This window comes from Falco rusticolus, chromosome 3 (assembly GCF_015220075.1).
Source record: "Falco rusticolus isolate bFalRus1 chromosome 3, bFalRus1.pri, whole genome shotgun sequence".
NCBI classification, from domain to species: Eukaryota; Metazoa; Chordata; class Aves; order Falconiformes; family Falconidae; genus Falco; species Falco rusticolus.
In genome coordinates this window covers 107307419-107328514 of record NC_051189.1, presented here as the reverse complement: position 1 = coordinate 107328514, position 21096 = coordinate 107307419, and the positions used below count along the sequence as shown (strand labels likewise).

At 42.4% G+C, this 21096-nt stretch overlaps 1 protein-coding gene across 5 annotated transcripts in view; it reads left to right on the top strand.

The window, feature by feature from the left end:
• MIB2 (MIB E3 ubiquitin protein ligase 2) overlaps window positions 1-21096 on the top strand; it is a 53862-nt gene that overhangs the window by 18152 nt on the left and 14614 nt on the right. For 3 of the 5 annotated variants that reach the window (XM_037379641.1, XM_037379640.1, XM_037379639.1), the window contains exons 4-11: window positions 359-530; window positions 10449-10555; window positions 13824-14018; window positions 15385-15527; window positions 17526-17633; window positions 18878-18982; window positions 19724-19886; window positions 20898-21031. In XM_037379641.1, coding sequence (XP_037235538.1) covers window positions 359-530; window positions 10449-10555; window positions 13824-14018; window positions 15385-15527; window positions 17526-17633; window positions 18878-18982; window positions 19724-19886; window positions 20898-21031 — 1127 coding nt within the window. Of the gene's footprint in view, window positions 1-358; window positions 531-8669; window positions 8969-10448; window positions 10556-13823; window positions 14019-15384; window positions 15528-17525; window positions 17634-18877; window positions 18983-19723; window positions 19887-20897; window positions 21032-21096 lie in introns of those variants that run through there. The other 2 variants (XM_037379643.1, XM_037379642.1) reach the window with 2 other exon arrangements.

Genomic DNA, 21096 nt, shown 5'->3' with positions numbered 1-21096 from the left:
CTGCCTGTGAACCAATGCTGAGCAGCAGTGTATGCTGCGAATGGCAGTGAAATTCCTGTTTGCCTCTGTGCAAAGGCTTTTTTTTTTTTTCTTTTTTATCCATGAGTCTTAACGGTTTTGCTGACTTGGTCATTGTTACATTCTGGCATGACTTCTAGGATGAGAGTCCCTTAAGCCAGGAAATGGACACTTCATGTTACGCTTATCACTTCATATTTTATTACTGCATCATCTTAAGTAGATGCACAGTAATGACTTTTTTTCTTCAAAACATGCTGATGTAGTTCTGAGAGCCTGGTCAGCCTGGTTTCTCTGGATTTTGTGTGGATCTTATATTCCTTTGCTTTTGTTCTCCTAGGTGTTCGTCACCCAAACATCATCTGTGACTGTTGCAAGAAGCATGGTATACGGGGAATGCGGTGGAAATGCAAAATGTGTTTTGACTATGACTTGTGCACACAGTGTTACATGAACAACAAGCATGACCTGTCTCACTCCTTCGAGCGCTATGAGACAGCACACTCACAACCGTAAGTGGTGCTATAGGGGAAGTCTGTCCAGTTAACCGTGTTGAGATTTATAGGTCACTGTTCTATAATAGTGGTCTCCAAAATGGGGCATTTATGCCCCAGGGGGTGTGCAAGATGATCTAGTGGGGTGCAGGAATAACGTTATAGAACTTCACTAGAACATGTCTGTTTAGTTTATAAAGAAAGAAATGCACGTATATTGGTGAGCACTCACAATTTTTTTGCTTGTAGTTTTGCGTGATCAAAAAAGTTTCGGGACCACTGTTCTACAGAATAGTCTAAGGCTGGATCTGACACTTTTATGGAGCTGCTTGAAAAAGACAGCAATCAGTAGAATTTTTCTGAAAAATTATGGTGAAAATTCAAAATGTTTGTGTGCTTAAATAATTTCTTAGACATGCTTTGCTATTTGCTGTTCCCAGATAACTGAGTGGCCACAGAGAAGGCTGACAGGAATCTTGCACTCCCAAATTGTTGATTTCTTCTCAGGGTCTCTACTGTTCACTGAAGAACACCACCTTCTCATTTAACTCCTCTGCACATTAGCATTATTGGAAGTGGCTGCTACACTGCCTGTGGAACAGTATCTATAATTTTTTGCTCATTCACAATGTGCCAAAACATGCAGGTCTGTTTTTGCGTCCTGAGGAAAAACTGAAAAATAGTCTCAACAGTAGTTTCATTTGTGTCTTGTAAGGTGGGCGTGAAGATGAATCTTGTAATCCTCTTGCCTTTAGAAAAGTAATAGGAAATCAGCTTGTCTCTGTCATTGATTTTCTTTTTTTTTTTTCTTTTTCTCCCCTTGAAAATATCAGTATGCATTGCATCCATCTGTGGAATGAAAAGTGTAATTACGTCGCTAAAGACAGTGGTGTCAGATTTGCAGCTGTTTTTTTTTTTTCTTTCCATATGGGAAGCTCTCTCTGGAGTTGATTACCATAGTTTTGCAAGTGTGGTTGAGCCAGAATTCTGAGTGCTAGCAAAGAAAGAGATGTTGCTGTCCAAAGATGTCCCCTCTGAGCTTTGAGGCTTGTGTTTATCCACCAGATTAGGATGTTTCTTGAGCTTGTGTTAATATGACAAGCCAGCCAGATCCTATTGTGAAATGAGCTTAGTGATTTCATATATATATATATATATATATAAACTAGACATAGCTTTTTAAATCTCTCTTTCTATGAATATTATAGTTAGCTCCAAGTAGTCACCCCGAGGTGCCTGCTTGTGTCTTTTATTTGAGCTCTAGGTATACTTTGCTGTTAAGGTACATAATCTTCCTCACATTTAAAGAAAAAAGAAAAAGAAATAGGCAACTATTACTTTAAGAGGCTGTAGTGTTGCAGAGCAGTCCAAATTTTCTGGCCTTTGTGTGGGTTCTCCATGGCACTGCGCAGTGCTGCATTCTCTTGGGCAGCAGGCCAGCTCTGTTGCCTTTCCCGACCCGCATCAGGAGCACCCCAGAATACTGTCATTTATCAAAAGGCAGATTGCTAGGCAGTTTCTCCCCAGGGCTCTCATCCTTTGCAGAACTTGTGTCCTTTTCTGAGGAATCTAAATGGTGAAAGATGTAAACAGAGCAGTATTTCTTTTCAAGGCTTGTATCTGACCTGTGTCCAGGCTGCTGTTTGAATTGGGCAGTGGAGTGCTTGCTATCAGTGTGAAAAGAGAGCCTGGAAGACTGCCAGTGAAGTTGCTGGACCTGGTACTGTCCTATGTGGGTTGTCTGACTTTCACAAAACACTGCGGCACTGCTCTGGAATGTCACGGAAGCACTGGAGGACTCTTTGGAGGTAGATGTCCACAAGAGCAGAACTTGAAGTTTGGTGATCTTGCCTCTTGGTGGCTTTTTGGTTTGTTTGGTTTGTGGTTTTCCTAAACTCCTTTGCTTTTTTTCCCCTGCAATTGTGGTTCATTCAGGGGTTAAGGATGATGAGACATGAATTAACTTTTTCTGAGTGGATAAAAAGGAGTCTAGACGTGGGCCACAGTCTATGATACCAAGTCTTTTGTTAAAGAAGCAGTATTCTGATTTATGTTACTGTGTGTTAGCAGGAGCAGTGATCTTCCTAATACCAAGCAGAAAAAAACCCCAACAAAACAAACTCAAAAATAAAAGGGATGCATGTGTGCTTGTGACATCAGGGACACAGCGTGAGCCTGTCAGATGTGGCAGTGGTTTCTGGGAGCCTCAATAAGGGGTAAAGGAAAAAGCAGCAGTGCTTGTAATTGGATAATACAACATTTTTCCTGCTGTTCCTGTGTGGCAGGTGTTGAATGTAGCCGTGCTGAGGGATGGAGAGAAATCAGAAATCCTCAGTGAAGAAGCTTCCAGTTGTGGAAAGCTACAATTTTAAAGATGAATGAAAGGTACATACTGTGATTCTTAGAAGTCACTGAGCTTTTGGAGAAAACGGGCTGTCAGAAATGCTTTTTGTTTCAGTCATTTGACTTGAGTTGCTATAACTGCAATGCATATGTGTTTTATGCAAGAGCTTTCATACAGGGGGCTGGCAAAATGAAACGATTTTACTCGGAAATGTCTTGCAGGGCAGGAGCAGGAAGAAGTAGGAACACCTTTGCTTCAGTGCAAGTCTAATCCTATGATTTGTTGGTCTAGTGTTCCATAGCTTGCTCTGCATTGAGTGGAATGTTCTGATATTAAAAAAAAAGTGAAGTGAGGGGCATGGAGGGAGATCACCTTTGAATACTGCCATAGAGACGGTTTCTTTGCAATAACTGAGGTCTGAGCTGTAAGGACGTGTTGCCTTTAGGCAATGCAGCATCCTTTTCGAGGAACAAAAATTGCATACTTGTGACTCACTAGGACTATTGCTTAGATCATTCATCTCAATTTTTTTTGCTTAATAAAACGGAAGAGAAAACCTTTGGCAGCTCCCCAAGGACCGAAAAAAAGCTGTGTATTTAAAAAGACGTGGTAACTGCTGTGTGGATTTGGGTTTTCTTGGTTTTGTTGCTGCCCACTGTTGTTTGGATGGCTGTGAAACACAGAATGAGTCTCCTTTAGAGATCAAGATTCCCTCGCCTCCTTTCTCTGGCAGGGAATGGGTATCTTTCAGTTCTTTACAATGAGCTTCAAGTGCAGCAGTGTGTTGCTTTCAAGACCCAGGCAAAGGGCTGTGATCAACCCACTCACTGGAGTGTGAATTAGTCAGAAAGCTTCTAAGGCAAGTGGATGGAGACACAGCCCGCAAAATTTGTCAGCATCCCATAATCTTGGTTTTGCATTGCGGTGGAGGGGCTACTAATATATCATGATTGTAGTCCTTGGCTTACCATGAGTGGGATCAAATGCAGAACCATGGAATGCAGCTGTATTACTGAGCTGTCACACCAGTTGTCTCTTGAAACAAGGATCAAGATCTGGGAGTTTCCAGGTCCTCCCTGGTCTCCATTCTTAGTCCATTGTGGGAGAGCATCGCCATGCATCCAGTCTTGCAGCTGCTGCCATTACTGATCCTTTGACAGAGGAAGGTAAGGCCTCTAGCGGGACAGTTTTGGAGATGGCAGTGTAATGTCCAGACGCAGTGAATTGCTACCACCTGCACTGCTGTTGCCAGACCCACCGTCTGGCAGCTGTGCAGCTAAACCTAGGCAAGGCCAACACATAACTGTTTGTAGCAGCTCACTAATCCTAGGATTTAGGAGGCCTTAAGCCCAGACAGACACTGCAGAGGGTTCCCAATCAGTTTTCTAAAGAGGCTTTGAAGACACTTTACCTGAAGGCTATTTCAGGTCTTAAATGACCTGAGTTTGAACCTCTGGTGGAAGCAAGCACTGATATTTTTCTTTTGTTTGTATTTTTCCATTTGGAGTAATCCCTTCCTGACATCTGCCAGTTGCAGGTATTTTTTATTGGTCTTGTTTATTTTGAATTTTATGGCTGTTTTAGGAGAGGCTATCATCCTTACTTTAAAAGAGAGGGCAGCTCAGTTTCACTGAAGACCTTTTTTTTGCAATTGTGTACCCGTTTGCTCAATATATGCTTAGTAATTGGAAGATAAATGAGTGTCTGTAAGCAGGATAGCAAAGCAAAACTCACCAGGTTGATGTTAGGGTTGGAATAGTCAGGCACACTGGTGATTTTTGCATATTATCAAATCTGAGATAATCCTCTGCTCATACGAAATATTTGTATTATTATATTCAAGTGCAAAAGCAGCAGTGGCATTTTGCATGCGTCACCTTCTGGGGGATGATGCTAAGCTGAATTTCAGTAGGGGATGACACCACATAATCAGGGACAAAACTCTCTAATACCCGGTTTGGAGGGCTGGAAAGCAGGCAGGCTTTATTTTCAGCACCGGATGCACGGGGGATAAGTTCTACCCAACGCGCGTCTCGACTTTGTTCACTGTTTATCTTTAGATGGCCGATCTATATGTATTAATGACATTTCTGAGAAACTACTGGCATATTCCTTACAGTTCCGTGAACTACTTATCATATCTGCACTCTTACTATGCATGTGTGGCCTAATGGGTCAGGGGTCCTCTGGTGGTCCTTTGGGACACCTTCATCCCTTTCTTCATCCTCTTTTTTGTCATCTTCCTCTTCTTCTTTGCATCCTTTTCATGACCTTTTCTCCTGGCCCTGTTTCAGCACTCTGGGCTTATGTCTTGGTTTTCGGCAGGTTCTTATCTACTACTAGCTACTATAGTAGCTAAACTATACAATGCAGCGTTCTACTGGTAGCTAAACTACATAATGCGGCGTTGTATGGCTCGGCAATGCCATGGATACATCAGTTGCAACATTTATGGTTAAGCGCACTGGTAATATTCCCTGGTGTCAGGGTTGTAGTGTATTTTACCCAGGCTATTTTCTAGACTTCACTCACTAATAAATCAGAACCGTAACAATCTTTCAGAAGCCCTATTTTTTTCCTGGAGAACAATGGAGTTGGAGGAGCCAGCAAACTACACAGGGAAATGTTTTGTGTAATCAAGCACTAGAAAACCAAGTATTTTCTCACATTGTGTTTTGTACTGTAGTCAGAACAGAGCTTGCAGTTCTTTTCAGCCATAATTCTTAAACCAGCTCAGTCTAGTCCAGTTAACCAGTTGGATTTCTAAATCAGATACATTACAAGAACAAGTGCATGCTATCATTTAGGTATGCGTGTGCAATGCAGACCCATTCAAGGCAGCTTTAATAATCCAGCCTTCCATCTGTGCCTGCTTATACTGTAAGCATGAACTAATACAGCAGCTGAGTGACAACTGCTGGGCATTTGATTACTAGGCAATAACGAGAATGCGGGTTTATTTACTGTATTAACCTCTTCAACATGTGTTATTTATACGATGTCAGTTTAAGCTGCTAGGCTAAGAAATTTTGGTGAGCAACATTTTAAATAAAATCTGACTCTTGTGTGTATGTTTGTTTCTAACTTTTAAAAAAAGGCTCATTCAGTATTAATTTATTCACATTAATTTATTTATGAATTAATTCTAGTAATGAATGAGTATAATTATACTTTTAAAAAACCCATTGTGATTTACCGGATAAAACATTTAACTGTGCTTCCTTAAAAAAACACATAAAAAAAGAACACTAGGGCATAGCTCCACACTAGGGCTTCCCTTATTTACTTTGGAATGTTCTGTTTGATTTCTGCAATAGGGATTAAATTTCAGTGACATATTTTATCTTTGTCTTTTCTGGAATTACATGACCAAAACTGTAAGCAAGAGAAATAGTCACTAAAACATCCTTAGCCTGTGTTTTGAACTGAGAGTCATGTTGAAAGGATGATAACAAGCCATTTGACTTTGTACGCTCACTAAGTGCTTCTGTATCATTCTCAGTACGATATGCTGGTGGTAAAGGCTGTGTATATCTCTTAAGAGCATAGTTAAGAAAACCTTCTGGCAGCAGTACAGTGTTGAGTCTTAGGTGCGTGCCCCCACGTTTTAGTTCACATTTGGTAGACTTGGTCTGAAATCTTGCCCACTGTGGCTTTCCAAAGCTGACTTTGATATGTGTTAGCTTTGGAGGTTAGCAAAACAACCAGCAAGCATTTAGTCCAAGTTACAAACATACAGGTAGTTTTGTGAAGAACTGTGCCTTGGCAAGGAAGGATAGGCTTGACAATGGAAAGTCTTGCTAAAGGCAGTTCCTGAAATAGGTTTCTGTGATCCTGATCCCTCGCTAGCGTCCTTGTCTTAGTCTGGTTCATGCTTGAGCAATCGGCATCCGCTTGCCATCTGTCAGAATTTCCTTTATCCTTTACTGGAAGTGCTTCAGTAAAAGCTTTGCTAGGGAGGATTAGAGAATCTAGAATTTCATCGTTGAGGTTGGTTTTATTGTAGTTTCTGTGAGATCTTTGTGTTGGCTTTTCCTGGGGTAACCTGTGTGATCTTTACATCCTAGAAGGAGTGTGTGTTTATACCCACCATGAGCTGAGATTCTAGTTTACAGCTCTGTCTTTCTGAACAGATGAACACAATACTTATGGCCTGCTACCTTGCAGGGTGACCATCCCTTCTGCTTTCCAGTTCCTTATGTTGTGCTTGTTTCTTCAGATAAGAATTTTCTGCAGCGGAGAAGGCTTTGTCTTGCAAGATACATTAGCTGTGCCTGGTATGCAGGGGCTCTGACTAATGCAGGGCTTCAGATCTCTACTGCAGATTAAAAGCAGTCTCTGCTTAAGCTTCTCCAGGTCAGTTGTTTTGGGTCTCAAATCTCTGTCTGTAAAGCATGGGTGATGCTTTTTTTGTAGCCGTCTGGAGCATAGCTCTGGGTGATCTGAAAGGCTCTGCAAGCACCTTGGTGAAATTTGAGCACAGGCAGAATATCCACAGGGGGGTGGTTCCCAGCATGCTGAAGAGAGACATAGCTTCATTCTGTACAGTACATGCTCCCAAGTCTTTTCTGGACTCTAGTAATTTAATATCGTTGGAATCTGTAGGGCAGAAATGGCTGCAGACTTTGGCTGTCATAATTAAAATTGTATTAAAGGCAATATTGCAGTGATTAAATTTATCCCTAGGGTATTTTTGCAACACACTAATAACTTTGGTTGTTATCCAGTATTAGAAACAAAACATGTTGAATTAGATTAAAACCTAAGATGTATTGGCTCAGTACATCTGGTTCTGGCATCATTTTTTTGGTGCTGCTGGTAAGCAGTGTGGTTCAAGACAAGGTCAAAATTTTTGCGAGGCCAGGGGAAGAAAGCAGTAGTGGTGGGTTGCCTCCAGCATTTAAATAGAATGGGAGATGGAGTTTCTTACACTTCTCTCTTCTTTAAGGAAGCTCAGCTTTCTGAACTGGTCAGCTTTGGTTTTGTATTCTCTAGCCAAAAAATTCACTGAAAGTGACAGATTAATGTGAGAGAGAGGAAGCAACTGCTGTTACATGATTATACAAAAAGGGAAATTATGAAAGGTATTTAATGAGTGGTGGTTATTTTGCTGTTTAAATACCTTGCTTAAGCTTAGCTTGGTGCTTTGTTTTGCTGTCACCTAGAATGTTTGCATTGAAACCCTTCCCCTGCAAGAGCAGGGTTTGAGCTAGAGAAATACGTTTTTGTGAGTTTTTGTCTCAGGGCTTGACTAAGGCATCTTTGATAAATTGTTATAAAAACATTCAACAAAATACAGTGAAAATAACACGTTGTAGCTGGGCTGTTTCAGATGTAGTGCACAAATCCATGCTGGTTTTTGAAGCAAGTCTGTAGTGCATAGCACAGTGCAATAAAATGAATGCTGGTCAGTGTTTCTCTTTAGCTCAGCTTTTTTCTAGCCATCTTTTTCATTGTCTTCTCTTTCGTAACAACTGCTAGCCTTGATGGTGTTTAAAACAGACAAAATCTCAACCATTCAAAAAAGTCTTCATCTTCCTCCTGTCAAACTACAATCTGGATACATTCAACAATTATAAGAACAGTGTAAATAATCTCTCCCTCTTTTTAAACACGTTAGGTTGTAAAGCAAGAAAGGTAAAAAGACTTAGGCTTTTGATGGATAAGTAAACAGTAAGTTCAGGCATAAGCTTTTTATCCTTCTGAGTCTCCACCTTCTCTCTCTAGGTATTAGATGGAAAATAAATACAGCATTCTGAGGTCAGCACTGCCCTGGGTAGGCTTCCCCTCCCCTTCCCCTGCAGAACAGCTGCTGAACTTGGTTTTGCTCTGTCTGGTCTGGGAGTTGCCAAGAGCCTGTCAGGAGGAGGTGCGCAGTTGTGGGTATGGATTGTGGCATCTTTGCGGTCACCTAGAGAAGTGGATTGTATCCTGAGCGAGCAATGCAAACAGGTCCTTAAGGACTTTGGTGGCTTGGTATCTCATGAGAAAGCTTTCTGCTAGGCAACAGAAACTAGGAACAGCACACACAAAACCAGCAGTGAAGCTGCTGTAAGATTATGGGAATTGGAAGCTGCTTTAACAGGACATCAGACCCCCTGTTTACTATCACGTAGGTATTTTTTTTTCTTTCTTTTTTCTTAAGATGGAGTGGTGTGTATGCCTGTGGTGTGGATTGCAGGGCAGATAGAAAGGTCTTTGTTATCCTGGAAACAGTCTAGCCACAGCACTGCTGGTCTAATCTGCTCTGCTTTTCAGTAAGTGACCTAGGCTGTGCAGTCTGCAGCTTAGGTTACGAAATGTGCTGAACTCCTTATGGCTTTGAGCTAGGAGACTGCCCGAGCCATTAACATGTGCTTTTGGGCAGTGCGCACCCTAGTAATGTCCCCAAGCATTGCCTTCAGTGGAACGATGGGGTACAAGGGCAGCTGAAATTCAATTTCACTCTCCCTCTGAAGTGATGTCAGACTTTCTGTAGAAGTTACTTTCTCCTTACTCCTCTCTCTTCTACACCCCCCCCACCCCCAGTTATCAGAGGCTGTGTTATAAAGATATTTTAATTGTGTGAGATGTTGACTTGGATGGTGTTCTTTGGGAAGCATGTGGATTGTAAGTGGCATAGCTGGCAATGAAAACTATCATGTCTTCCTGCTGTGATGTTTAGGATTGCGTGATGATATTTGTAGCAGGTCTCCCCTGCTCTGTGTAGGCAATGAGGTGAAGTTGCTAAATCCAGATTTTGTAAATGCACATTATGCTGTAGAATGCTGGTGAATAGTTAAAGAGTATTAATTTGCATGCATACACAATAATTGTACTTTGCCCTTGGTGAGCTGCCTTGCCCTAATGTAATTTGTGGCCTGTGCATCTCCTAGAGCATGTGGGGAAGTTTTTCTTCTTTCGAGCTACTAGATTTGAATCTTGCTCTACACAGCCCCCTCAAGACTCTTGAAGTTCTGAAAGAAGCATGAACCTTTTTCTCCATGGCTAAGCATGCTGTGTGTGAGTGAATGTTATCATTTTGAGTCTTTGTGTTTATGTATGTTCAGCTTCCTGATTCAGCAACATGACGTTCTGGTGTCTAACAACACGAGAGAGAGAACCCACTGCAGTCCTGCTGCTTGTGTGTAGATCTGTGCTTGTCTCCACAGACTGTCACTGAAGTGTGCCTGTTCCTCATGCTCACATAGCAGCCTCTGTTCCCAGTTACCTGCATCCCACAGAGGAGAGAAACACAGTACTTTTTTAAAGCTCGTCATGGATCGCACAATAGTTGATAATACTGAAAGATAAACCTGGGTCATCTTTTAGCCCAGTGTATTACTCGCTTGTTGTCTCTCTGCCATCAGTGGAACAGTGCCCAAGTACCCTGACCTTCCTGTGGAGACCAGCTTTTAGGATCAAAGACCCTGTTCAGCTGTTTTATTGTTTTCTCTCACTTCTTACATGCCCTTCAGAACTCAGGCCATGTTTTTCCATATGTAAGTGTGGTATACTTGGTCCTCATGTAACAGACCTTGGTTGGAACAGAGCTTTATAAAGCGTGAATGTAGCATTAAATTAATTTGTTTTCTCTTATTTTGTTTTTCTAGAGTCCTAGTGAGTCCTCGACAGAATTTGACTCGCATCACATTAAAAGGGACTTTCCAGGGGGCTAAAGTTGTCCGTGGCCCTGACTGGGAGTGGGGTAACCAGGATGGTAAGCTTCTTTCAAGACGTCCTGTAAAACACCATTAGATTTTTTTTTTTAATTTTTTTTTTTGCCAAATTGCTACTTAAAAACACATATGCTGAGCAGTAGCTTCTAGAGGAGCTGTTCAGGTGATGCAGGTTGCTGTTCTTTAGAGTGTTCAATAATATTTGTTTAAAAGCATACCTGTGACACAAACTCGCATTCATTCAGGGTGTGGGAGGGAAATTTTGCTGCTTCTATTTCATAGATGTGAAGACTCATGGGAACTATCCTGGAAGATCTTGTATAGAACTATAACTGTACACCATGTTCTAAGAAAATAAATATCTGTCTTTTCCTGAAAAAGCTTCCATTCATAGTAGGAATAAGGTTTGTTTGACTTTGTGACCGGTATTCCTTTTTCCTTTGGAGTTCTTCAGAATATTCTTATTTGGACACTTAAGAACAGTGAAGAGAAATGATCTGTAGGGAGTGTTTCACATGGAGCATTAATGAAGAACTGTTTGCTGTGGTTGCTGGAGAATGGTTTCTGCTTTCTGTATGAATTGTAACTTCAGGCTGGAAATGCAAAGGGACAAACGTGCCTTTTCTGGAGCTGCTCTTGGGGTGTATTGACTGTGTCCAGTTCACTGATACCAATTTCAATGTAGTGCTACAGGGTTAAGGAAACTTTACCGTCTGTCTCTAGTTCAGAACCTTGTACACGTGGTAATGTTTACAGCTTCTTTTTTACCTTAATAATCAAGCTGTAAGTCCAAAGCTTTCCAGTGCTGACTCCACCATTTATTGCAGCTCTGGGTTCAGTGGAGGACATGGATACTTGCAGGGTCTGAGAGCAAAAGAAGCTTATGTTCAGTAGAGCTTATCCATCCTTTTGAGAGCAGATCAACATTTACATGTCTGAGTCTTGTGTTGCTTACAATGATTGTGACCTGAAGGCAGTTACACGTGCAAGACAAGTGAGAAGAAACATAAGGCCAGCCACTTAGCTGCTCTCTAATACTGCCCTGTCTTTGATAGAGCTGCCCCCATCCATAGCCATTTGCTCTTCTGACCTTAGCTTCCTGACACATCAACTCTATTTCTGTTTAAGGAGGTAACATGTGTAAGTGAGAATAAATAACCTTGCAAACTCTGTGATAGGTTCCTGCTCAGTTTTTGTATTGATCATGTAGTCTGGTGTGTCAGGTAAGGGCAATAGCAGCTAGTTGAGAAATCTGATGGAATGGTCTTACTTTTATTTGCCGGTGTCTTTTTAGTACGCCTGATACCCTTTGCAAATATTAGCACTGACTGCAAAATTTGTCAATTGACCAAACTTTTTTTCTCTGCTGTGGTCAGGGTGGGCCCTGGCAGCTCTTCAGTCACTTCAACTTTTTCATTGAATACCTGTTTTTCCTTACTACTATTTCTCGAAGTCTAAACACTATGGAAGTGGAAAGAAGTGCCCTCCTCGGAGAAAAGCATCTGAACAGGGCGAGGGGGGAGATTACTTTTTGTTGTTGTTGTTGTTGTTCAATCTGAATCCCCCGCTGCAACAGACAAACATCAAGTTCTTTTGTCACTGGTGCTAAGTTTCCATCAGCACTAATTTGAGGCCAGGGGTACCTACCAGGTTTCTTACAGACTGAAAGAGCGGGGAGAGGACAGCCGTCTGCTGCAACCTGTCTGCATGAACAGTGTAGTCAAACGAACACGGTGTTGATGCAAGATCCCTCTGTTCCCATAGTTGAATGCTGGTACGGTCCAGAGGCTCTCCCTTCCTGTGGCCAGTGACTGCATCTTGGACGTAGCCTCCTTTTCTAAGAGCTGTCACCCTGGCTCATTTTGGACTGGACAGTTGTTTATGGTTATCTGCAGAAAGGGAGATGAAAATTACTGTTAGCTGCCCTATTGCTAGGATCTGGATTCTAACCTGGAAGGCTTTTTTTAGCCATAGCTAGGAAGGTTACATCATAGAAATGCTTTTGCTAACTTAAATTGTGTTTTCCTAGATAATATTCCTGTGGGTGGATGGATATCTGAAGTGCTGATCTTGTAACTCTCTGCAGTGTACAGAACTAGGATCCGCCTGCTATTTTTAGGGAGATATTTTAAAGGCAGATAGGATTTAAAAAATATTTTTCCTCCAGTAGAAATCAAGAGCTATTGGGACATTCTGATTCTCAGACCAGCCCTCTAAAGGTGTGTTCCTGTCATTGACAGAACTGAAAGCCTGCTAGTTTGTCTGTATTATGCTTTTTAGATGAATAGGCAGTTAGATGAGGAAGTTAATTCCTTTAAGCTATGAAATTCCAAGACTTTGCAGGCAATTAGAAGCTCACTGTCCACTCAGTGAGACAGACAGATACTGCTGTCCCAGTTTGGGAAAGCCTGTTGTCTCTCGGATGAGAGTGTGTCCCTTGAGCCCAGCCAGATCTACCTTCTCACAGACCACATCCTCCTGTTCTGGATTGTTTCAGTAGCCCTCCTCCTTGCTTGGGCAGGGGAAGAGAAGTACCAGAGCAAACTTTACTTGATATTCCCCACTTGACTGGCGCTGGGGAGAGATTAAAGATTTTGGGTGGATTTTACAACAGTGCTGTGTTTTTATCTTGCCACAGTGTGGTGCCATGACACTGTGCGTGGCCCAGCTAGGCAGGGTTTCTGTACATCAGGAGGGATGGCTGCTTTTACACAGAATTCAGCTTTTCCATATTTGTATTCCAAAGTAAATGTGTGGCTGGCTGGCTTTCGGTGAGTTTAATGTAGGGATACTCTTGCAGTTGGTCAAGCTGAGTTGTCTTGGGGTTTAATTTCCCTGATTAAAAAGGTGACAGAGATCTCTTCTGCAGATCAAGGTGAATCATGCAAGCTGTGAGGAAGCTCTGTGAGCTGCTGAATATGTTGTTGTTGTTGTTGTGATTTCCTTCTTTGATGTATATAAAGAATGCTTGACTGGAGAGCATTGCTTCCGGCAGCAGCAGTATGCCGTCAGTGAAGCAGACCTGTGTGCTTCTGTTCAACATATAAAGCTGGCCACAGAGATCCTTCCTGGTGGCAGCTTCTCTGTCAGAATTGCATCTGCCCCAAGCTGTTGACTTTGGGCTCTGTGCCTACTCCTCTGTTGTGAATAGCTGGAGAACTGACAAGTTTTTTCCTTGTTTTTTCCTTAGTTAAGATAAAAAAGTCATTAAGTCATATCTCAGTAAACATTCCAGTGTTGGGTGGATTCCTGTGTATTTGTCTCAGTGAAAATGCAAGCTGGACACTATTTCCCCTCTTTTTCCATCAGGTGGTGAAGGTAAAACTGGACGTGTTGTTGATATCCGTGGCTGGGATGTAGAGACGGGACGCAGTGTGGCCAGCGTCACGTGGTCTGATGGTACTACAAATGTCTACAGAGTTGGACACAAGGGAAAAGTGGACCTGAAATGTACTGTGGAGGCATCCGGTGGCTTTTACTACAAAGAGCATCTCCCAAAATTAGGTGTGTAAAGAAAAAAAAAAAAAACCAAACCCAAAAAAACAAAACCAAGAAAAACCAAAACAAAAACCCAACAAAAAAACCCAAGTCTTCTGCTGAGAAACTCTAATTCACGCTACTGTTTTGTGACATTGAAGCCATTTTGCATGGAAGACAGAAAATCAGCAGGTGGTTTTATAAAGTTCCCACGTAAATATGTACCATTTAAAGAAGTGGTCTGTGTGTGAGCATACTGCTTTATTTCCAGCTGGTTAATTAGTACTTTGGCCTTTTCAGTGGTAAGATAAACTCATCAGATGCCCACAGCTGTTTCCCAAGGAGGCATCTTCTGCCAAGGCAACTTCTTGCTGCTGCAAATGCATGAAATGCCCTTGGATGCACCTGCGTCTGGCAGCAGAGAATTCAACCCAGTGTCAGTTTTGGTAATCCAAAGTTTTCCATTCTTCAGGCAAGCAGTGGTCCAGCTCGTGTTCACTGTGCTTTTAGAGAGCAGATATTATTGTTCTGGTGGACCAAAAAAGTGTGTTGAAGGGGAATGTGACAAAAGGGAGATTTCTGAGAATGAAGCTTCCAAATACTTGCCTAGCAGGGAGATAAGAAAAAGCAATGGGAAAAAGTGATGTCTACATTGGCAACTTGCTGCAATCCACCTTTCCTCTTAACTCTTAACGAAACCAAGGAAACTACTCATATTTTTGAACTCGCAGCATTTTTTACTAAGGTGCAATTTAGTTGTACTTTTTTTAATGAGGTGCCCGGGCCATCTTTTGCTCCCCTGAAGGAAAACAGAATGGTCTGTTCTTGAGTCTGCAGGAGCAGAATCAGGCCTTTCTCATTCTTTACTTTCCCTGTGCAGCTTGGCAAAGGGCATGAGGGAAGGGAAGGGTTGGATGAGGAGCTTATTTCCAGGGGTATGGCCTCTTGGTGCATGGGAAAGCTAGGAGGGTAGAGCACTTCACAAAGCAAGCTATGTGGCTGCCCGTGGAAGAGAACTGAGTTCTGTGGGGGTGTGTCTGCTGAACAACAGTTGTGGGTGACTGAACTGCTAAGAACAGCTACTGATACCTGATGTGACGTGAGAGCCATTGTTCAAAGGCATTCCCCTCTCTGGCAAGGAACAAAATTGTGTTGTGTCAGAACTCCCTCCTGTTAGGTCGATATCCAGTTAGAGCTAAACCCTCTTGATCTGTCTACGTAGTGCTGCCCCACGGAGTGTGTAGGGCATGCTCCACAACAGAAAAACAGTTTTACACCGTTCTGCCCCAGTTAAGCCTATGCTAATTTGCAACCCTTGTTACAAAGCCAAATGAGACACAATGCGTGTTATTGCATCCCTTGTGTATGTGGGTGGTGTCATTCTCCCCTTTAGGAAAACCAGCTGAGCTGCAGAGGAAAGAAAGCACGGACAGGCATCCGTTCCAGCATGGGGACAAAGTGAAATGCTTGCTGGACATCGACATCTTGCGGGAGATGCAGGAGGGCCATGGTGGCTGGAACCCTAAAATGGCTGAGGTATGCTTCTGCTTGCTCCTGTTCTCTCGAGAATGTATCTATCAGTCACTGTCTCAGACTACATAAGTAGGCACTGGCTAGGAAGTTCCCGGAACATCTTTATGCAACGTGTTACCTTCTACATTTATATTGTGTTGACTGAATCACAAATACAGATTCTTCCTGATAGGACACTGGAGTCAGATTTATTTTTAGGTTCAGATAAGTTTGCGTTGTATGAGAATTGTCTTGTGGAGCCCTGCATAATTTCTAAGAGTCTACAATGGGTCAAAAGAGTGTGTCTTAAGAGTCACTTAAGCCAGAGAAAAAAAACTAACGTCTGGTTTGTTTTTAAATGAGTTCTGGATCCATTCCTCGTTTGGCTTCTTTTTTTTACTGTGCATTACTACTAATGAAAGCTATGTGTTTTGTCAACAGTGGGCTCTGTCCCTGGCCAGGGCTAAAATTTCTCGGCCCATATGATGTTCTTGGAGCTTAGCCTGTTGTCTTGTCTATAGTTTGAAGAGCTATCAGTTTGTTGTTACCTGTTGTCTTAAAAAACCCCAACTCAGTAGAGGAAGTAAAGACAGAAATGACACCTATTACTGTGGTATAGCATCTCAGGGGGCCATCGTGAAAGTAAGTCTGCAAGGGGCTGTGAACATTCGGTGTGGGCTTACACTCAGATGAAATGGTAACAGCTAAATTAATAAATTTGCCATTTAGATTAAAAGGTCTTTGCTTTGTTTCTCCTTAAAAGTCAACTTTCTTGGATTTTAATATTCTACAGAAATTGCCCAAAATAGATTAAATTACCCTCACATATTGAAGAAGGCAGTACTCCTGTTGAGCAGTAGATTTACTGTGAGACAGCATCACATTTTGGTACTCACAGTTACAGTAATAAGACCTGTCTCTGAGCCTGTATTAATACCTTGTATAAAAGTGTTTTTTTGCAGAGGAAGTGTTTTTTTGCAGAGGAAGGGAAGTGTATAGCCACAAGTGACCCAAATGCCCACTACGCTTGAGTCAGTAAGCTGAATAACCTGCAGGTCTGATTCAGACAGAGCTGTCTGAAACTTTGGTATTTGAAACAGTGCTATAAAATTATACGGATGTCTTACATATGTATCCTAGCCCAACGTGCCCTGTAGAAGAGTGGTCTTTTTGAAATCATGCTTTGAAATGTCAAGATAAACAATGTCATTGCAGTTTCAATGTGGAAATTATTAACTGAGCATTGGTCTTTGGGTTTGTTGCGGTTTTTTTTAAGTGTGGCAGGCAGAAACTTACCATCTTCTGGCAAGAAGTTTAAGAAGGCTGTCAGTGGAGCCACAATTTTTTTTATTTTAGCTGAAGTCTTCATCCCCAAAGCTGTAGGTCTTGAATGGTGCTGAGTAGCTAACATAGTCTGCTAGGTTGTTAAACCTCTGTACTTCTGAATTCCTGTTGGTGAATGCAGGTGTAGAGAGGGATAGCAAACAGAGAAACAGTAATTTCGTGTCATCTCAGAAAACAGGACTTTGTGTCTCCTTCAAAACTATCAGCTGCTCAGGACCTGCCAGAATCAACAGATATTGAATACCACCCTACACAGCTATACTTTGTGTTCTGTAGTCTCCTCTGCCATGCTCCCTTCTTGTTCTCTCCGAGCATGCCTTGCTGGTATTGTACTGCAGAGCAATGTTGTAATCTGCCCACCTTTGTCATTTGGAAAGAGGAGGACAATTTGTTCTGCATTTTCAAGAATTTTCACACTTTGTGTCCCTATCATCGTTCTCCCTCAAAATGTTGCCACTTTAGAGGAGCTTCTAAGCAGCCTTTCTCCTTTTGCAGAAAAACGACTGCATCTCATTTAAAGGAGGTTTGGCAGCAGTGTTAGTCTGTGAATTGGAAATGTTGGGTATTTTAGCCATCTATGCCTTGGATGCCTGCTTTCCTCCTATTAGGCAATGTTATTTATTCAGGGGGTTTCCCCTACTCTTTTTTTTTTTTTTTTTTTTTTTTCCCTATCAAAAGTTCATTGGCCAGACAGGGACTGTGCACAGAATCACGGACAGAGGGGACGTGAGGGTCCAGTTCAACAGTGAAACCCGCTGGACTTTCCATCCTGGAGCTCTGACTAAGGTAGGTGCTGATAAGCGAGCTTGGTCAGAACTAGAAATGCTGCAGGGAATATCTGCCATTTAGCCTGCTGTGTTAGGACACAATGTGTCTCCAGTAAGTGCTGAAGGAATACACTGCTGTTCTAAAAGCAGTAGTTCTCAGCAGAATTTCCTGCAAGTCGTCAGCGCTGAGACAGATGGTTGCAGGCGGTGGGAGCTGGGCTACTAGGCTGTCCAGCTTTATGAAACTTTGCATTTGAAATGTTGTAAGTTCTTAAGGTAAATTCCAGTTCTTAATTTCAGCTTCTTTGATAAGAGTGGTAACAGACCTACAGTAGCTCATCCTTCTGCAGCTACCTTTCATCTGTAATGAATGTTCTTCCACGTAATTTCCGTTTGATTTTGTTTTCTTCCTTGTTCTTGTGTCTTGATGTTACTCTCTGTCTCACACCGTTCTTTGTCTTGCTTCTCTCTGATTATTCTGAATGACCCGAGTCTTTAATCCAGCTCTTTTAATTTTGTGTCTGTATTTCTAAAGCTCATAGCTCTGGCCTTCCCTGGAGGTTTGAGGTCTGGAAATCTGAGGTCGATGATTAGAAACAGGGCTAATAGGTATAGGAGGAGCTGCTGGCAGACTACAAAATTCTGAAAGATCTGAACAAGGTCACAATGCTAAAAACTCTAATACCAATGGAAAATGCAGTGTCTTACTGCTTTGTGCAGAATTAGTCTGCTTTGAAAAGTGTGTTTTGACAGTGCTCCTTTCTTAGCTCAGTGAGCAGAGGGAGCATCTGGCAAATTACCGGTACAGATAAGCTCTGGTTTCCCTTTTCTGTTTCAAGTAACAAAGAGATTTAACTTCCTTATTAAAGCGAATTAAAATCTCCAGTGCCGAGTCAGGTATAGTGAGGAGACAGACCAAGGAAAGTTCCATATGTACTTTATACTGGTATTAATTATAAATGGTTTGAAGAAGAAGAAAGAAAAATAAAAAACACGTTCTGTCCCAGATTATTTCCCTACTTACATGTGCACTTGGCTTAAAACAGAAATACCCCAGCCCTTGGACCATGTTTATTTTGCAGTGGAGTGATTACAGATTTCTTGTTAGTCTTACTTACGTTGTGTAATGCCTTGTTGTTTTTTGAGTCGATGGGCTTCTTGTTTGGTTCTGTTTCCTGAGGGTGGGGGTGGGGTGGAGGGGCTGATCACTTTTTTTTCCCTGGCTTCGTCCCCCAAAAGCTTATGACTTTCTTTTTCTTGTAGCTCAACACCTTTTGGGTTGGTGATGTTGTCCGGGTGATAGATGATATGGAAACAGTGAAGCGATTCCAACCTGGTCATGGGGAGTGGACAGATGAAATGGCACCTGTGAGTGTGCGCCAGTTCCAGGACAGTCCAGTAACTTCCTGAGTTTTCCCAAGCAATTAGTACTAGTGGCTGGGCTTGCATTGCCCTCCAGTATCGCTGCTGGTCAGTGAGCACACAGACCTTTCTGGGACTGCTAAGGCCTTGCAGAATAAATGTTGCCTGGTGCTGTTGGCTATCAGTAGTACAATCCCAGTGCAGCACCCAAACAAAAGTGGGTAAAGGGGGAATCTGACAAAGGATTTGGCTACCAGTAAGTCAGATAAGAGGTTTCACTAACCACAGTAAACAAGTCCTCTTACGCCATCCCTAATTCCCTGGAACAAGGCAGGGAAGTGTCCAAGTAGAGAAACGGCCTGATCAGACCAGTATGCCTAAAAAGCAGAATACAGGTATCCTCCAGGAGCAATTAAATGCACAGAGGAAACCTTTCCTAGTCCAAATTTTATCAATTGTCTCAGGGTTCTTCAGACTGTGTTTTGTTGTTTCACCACCTTCCTCTCCAGACATTTGTGATGTGTCTGGGAAACCCTTCTTATGTAAAACCAGCAATAGAGAAACTGCTGAGAACCCTCTGGTGTCCTTGAAGTGGGAGCTGTCTGCGAGTGTGTCGCTGTTCAGTGCTTCTTTTCACACAGCAGGAGTGCCGCCTGCGAAACTACTCTTAAAGCGTTGCATTGGTTCTGAGATGCAAAGCGTACCGTGTCTTACATGTTAAAAATCATTTCTCTTTTTCCATTGCAGACCCTAGGGCACATCGGCAAAGTGATCAAAGTCTATGGGGATGGAGATTTGCGAGTGTCGGTTGGAGGGCAGTCCTGGACGTTTAACCCAGCTTGCCTGACAGCTTATCAGAGAGATGAGGAAGCAAACCTCATGACAACGGAGAATGCAAAGGAATCAAAAAGTGAGATAGTGAGAACAGACGTGTCTGATCTGTCAGGGCCTGTGAAATGATTGCTCTGGTGTAGCAGCAGCAGCACTCTTTGAACAGTGTTAATCTCAGCGGCCTGTTCTTCCCCAGACAGAGCTCCAAAACCAGGCTGTGCCTTGCTGGGAGAAGCAAAGCTGGCCTTAGCAGGGAAATAGAATTTAGGACTTGGGAATGCTAATCATGGCACTGCCCTAGGTTCAGTGTTTGCTTCTGCCTTGATCTGTCTCAATTTTTTGTTCCGTCCTGCTCCACTTCCTGTAGGAGGTTACTAATTCTTGAATGCTTGTGAAATATTCCTAGGTCCTTGTGTGGAAGCATTGTCAACAATTATTTTGTCTAGTCCACCCTGAAACTGAATTTGGGAAATTGGGATCATATGGTGTGTAAAGGGGACTTCACTTTGCACATCTGCTTGTAAAAATTTTTGTAGCCTCGCCATACTTGTTTCCTTTAGAAGTCAGGATCTTGTCGGAGAGAGGACAGACCTGCCTTTTTTTTTTGTTTGTTTGTTTTGCTATGTAGATAGGTCTTAAACTGTTTGCTCAACTTGGACTTCAGGGAGAACTTGCACACGAGCCCAAGCTTTTTAACTTTGCTCTGTCTGGAGAACTGTAACACCTCCGTCCTCTCAAACGCTCAAAAGTCTGTAATTAGAGGGCCTATCTGAAAGGACCTCTATTTCTTCCCTACAGCATCCTTTCCAAATCCATGCATTCCTCTTCAGATTATTTGCCTTTTAGTAGTGATTTTTCTGTATTGGTCTTCTGTAGCGTGGTCTCATGTCTTTTGGGTTCTCAAAACATCAGACTTGGAAAGCAAAAGTTCTGTGTAAGCTGCAAGTTTGTAAAGCTCTTTGTGGGTGCTAAGTGCTACAGGTGCAGCAGGTCTGTACTGGGGTTATACAGCTGCACTGTGCCAACTGTATGCCTTTATACACATGCTTCTCAGCCCTCTTAACCTGTGGCTGTTTCTCGTTCCTACCAGGTACTTTGATTACTGTATTGGAGAAACTGCTGTCCCAGAAGACGGAGTCAGAGCATGCAGGCTGTCTGGTCATTTGTGCAGCACTGAACAATGCAGCTAAAGTTTCGGAGCTCCTTCAGAAGTACCCGGACAAGGCAAGTTTTGAAGAAATCCTGAATGGTTACTTTTTGTTGCTCTTCTTCAAAAATACTGTCATAAA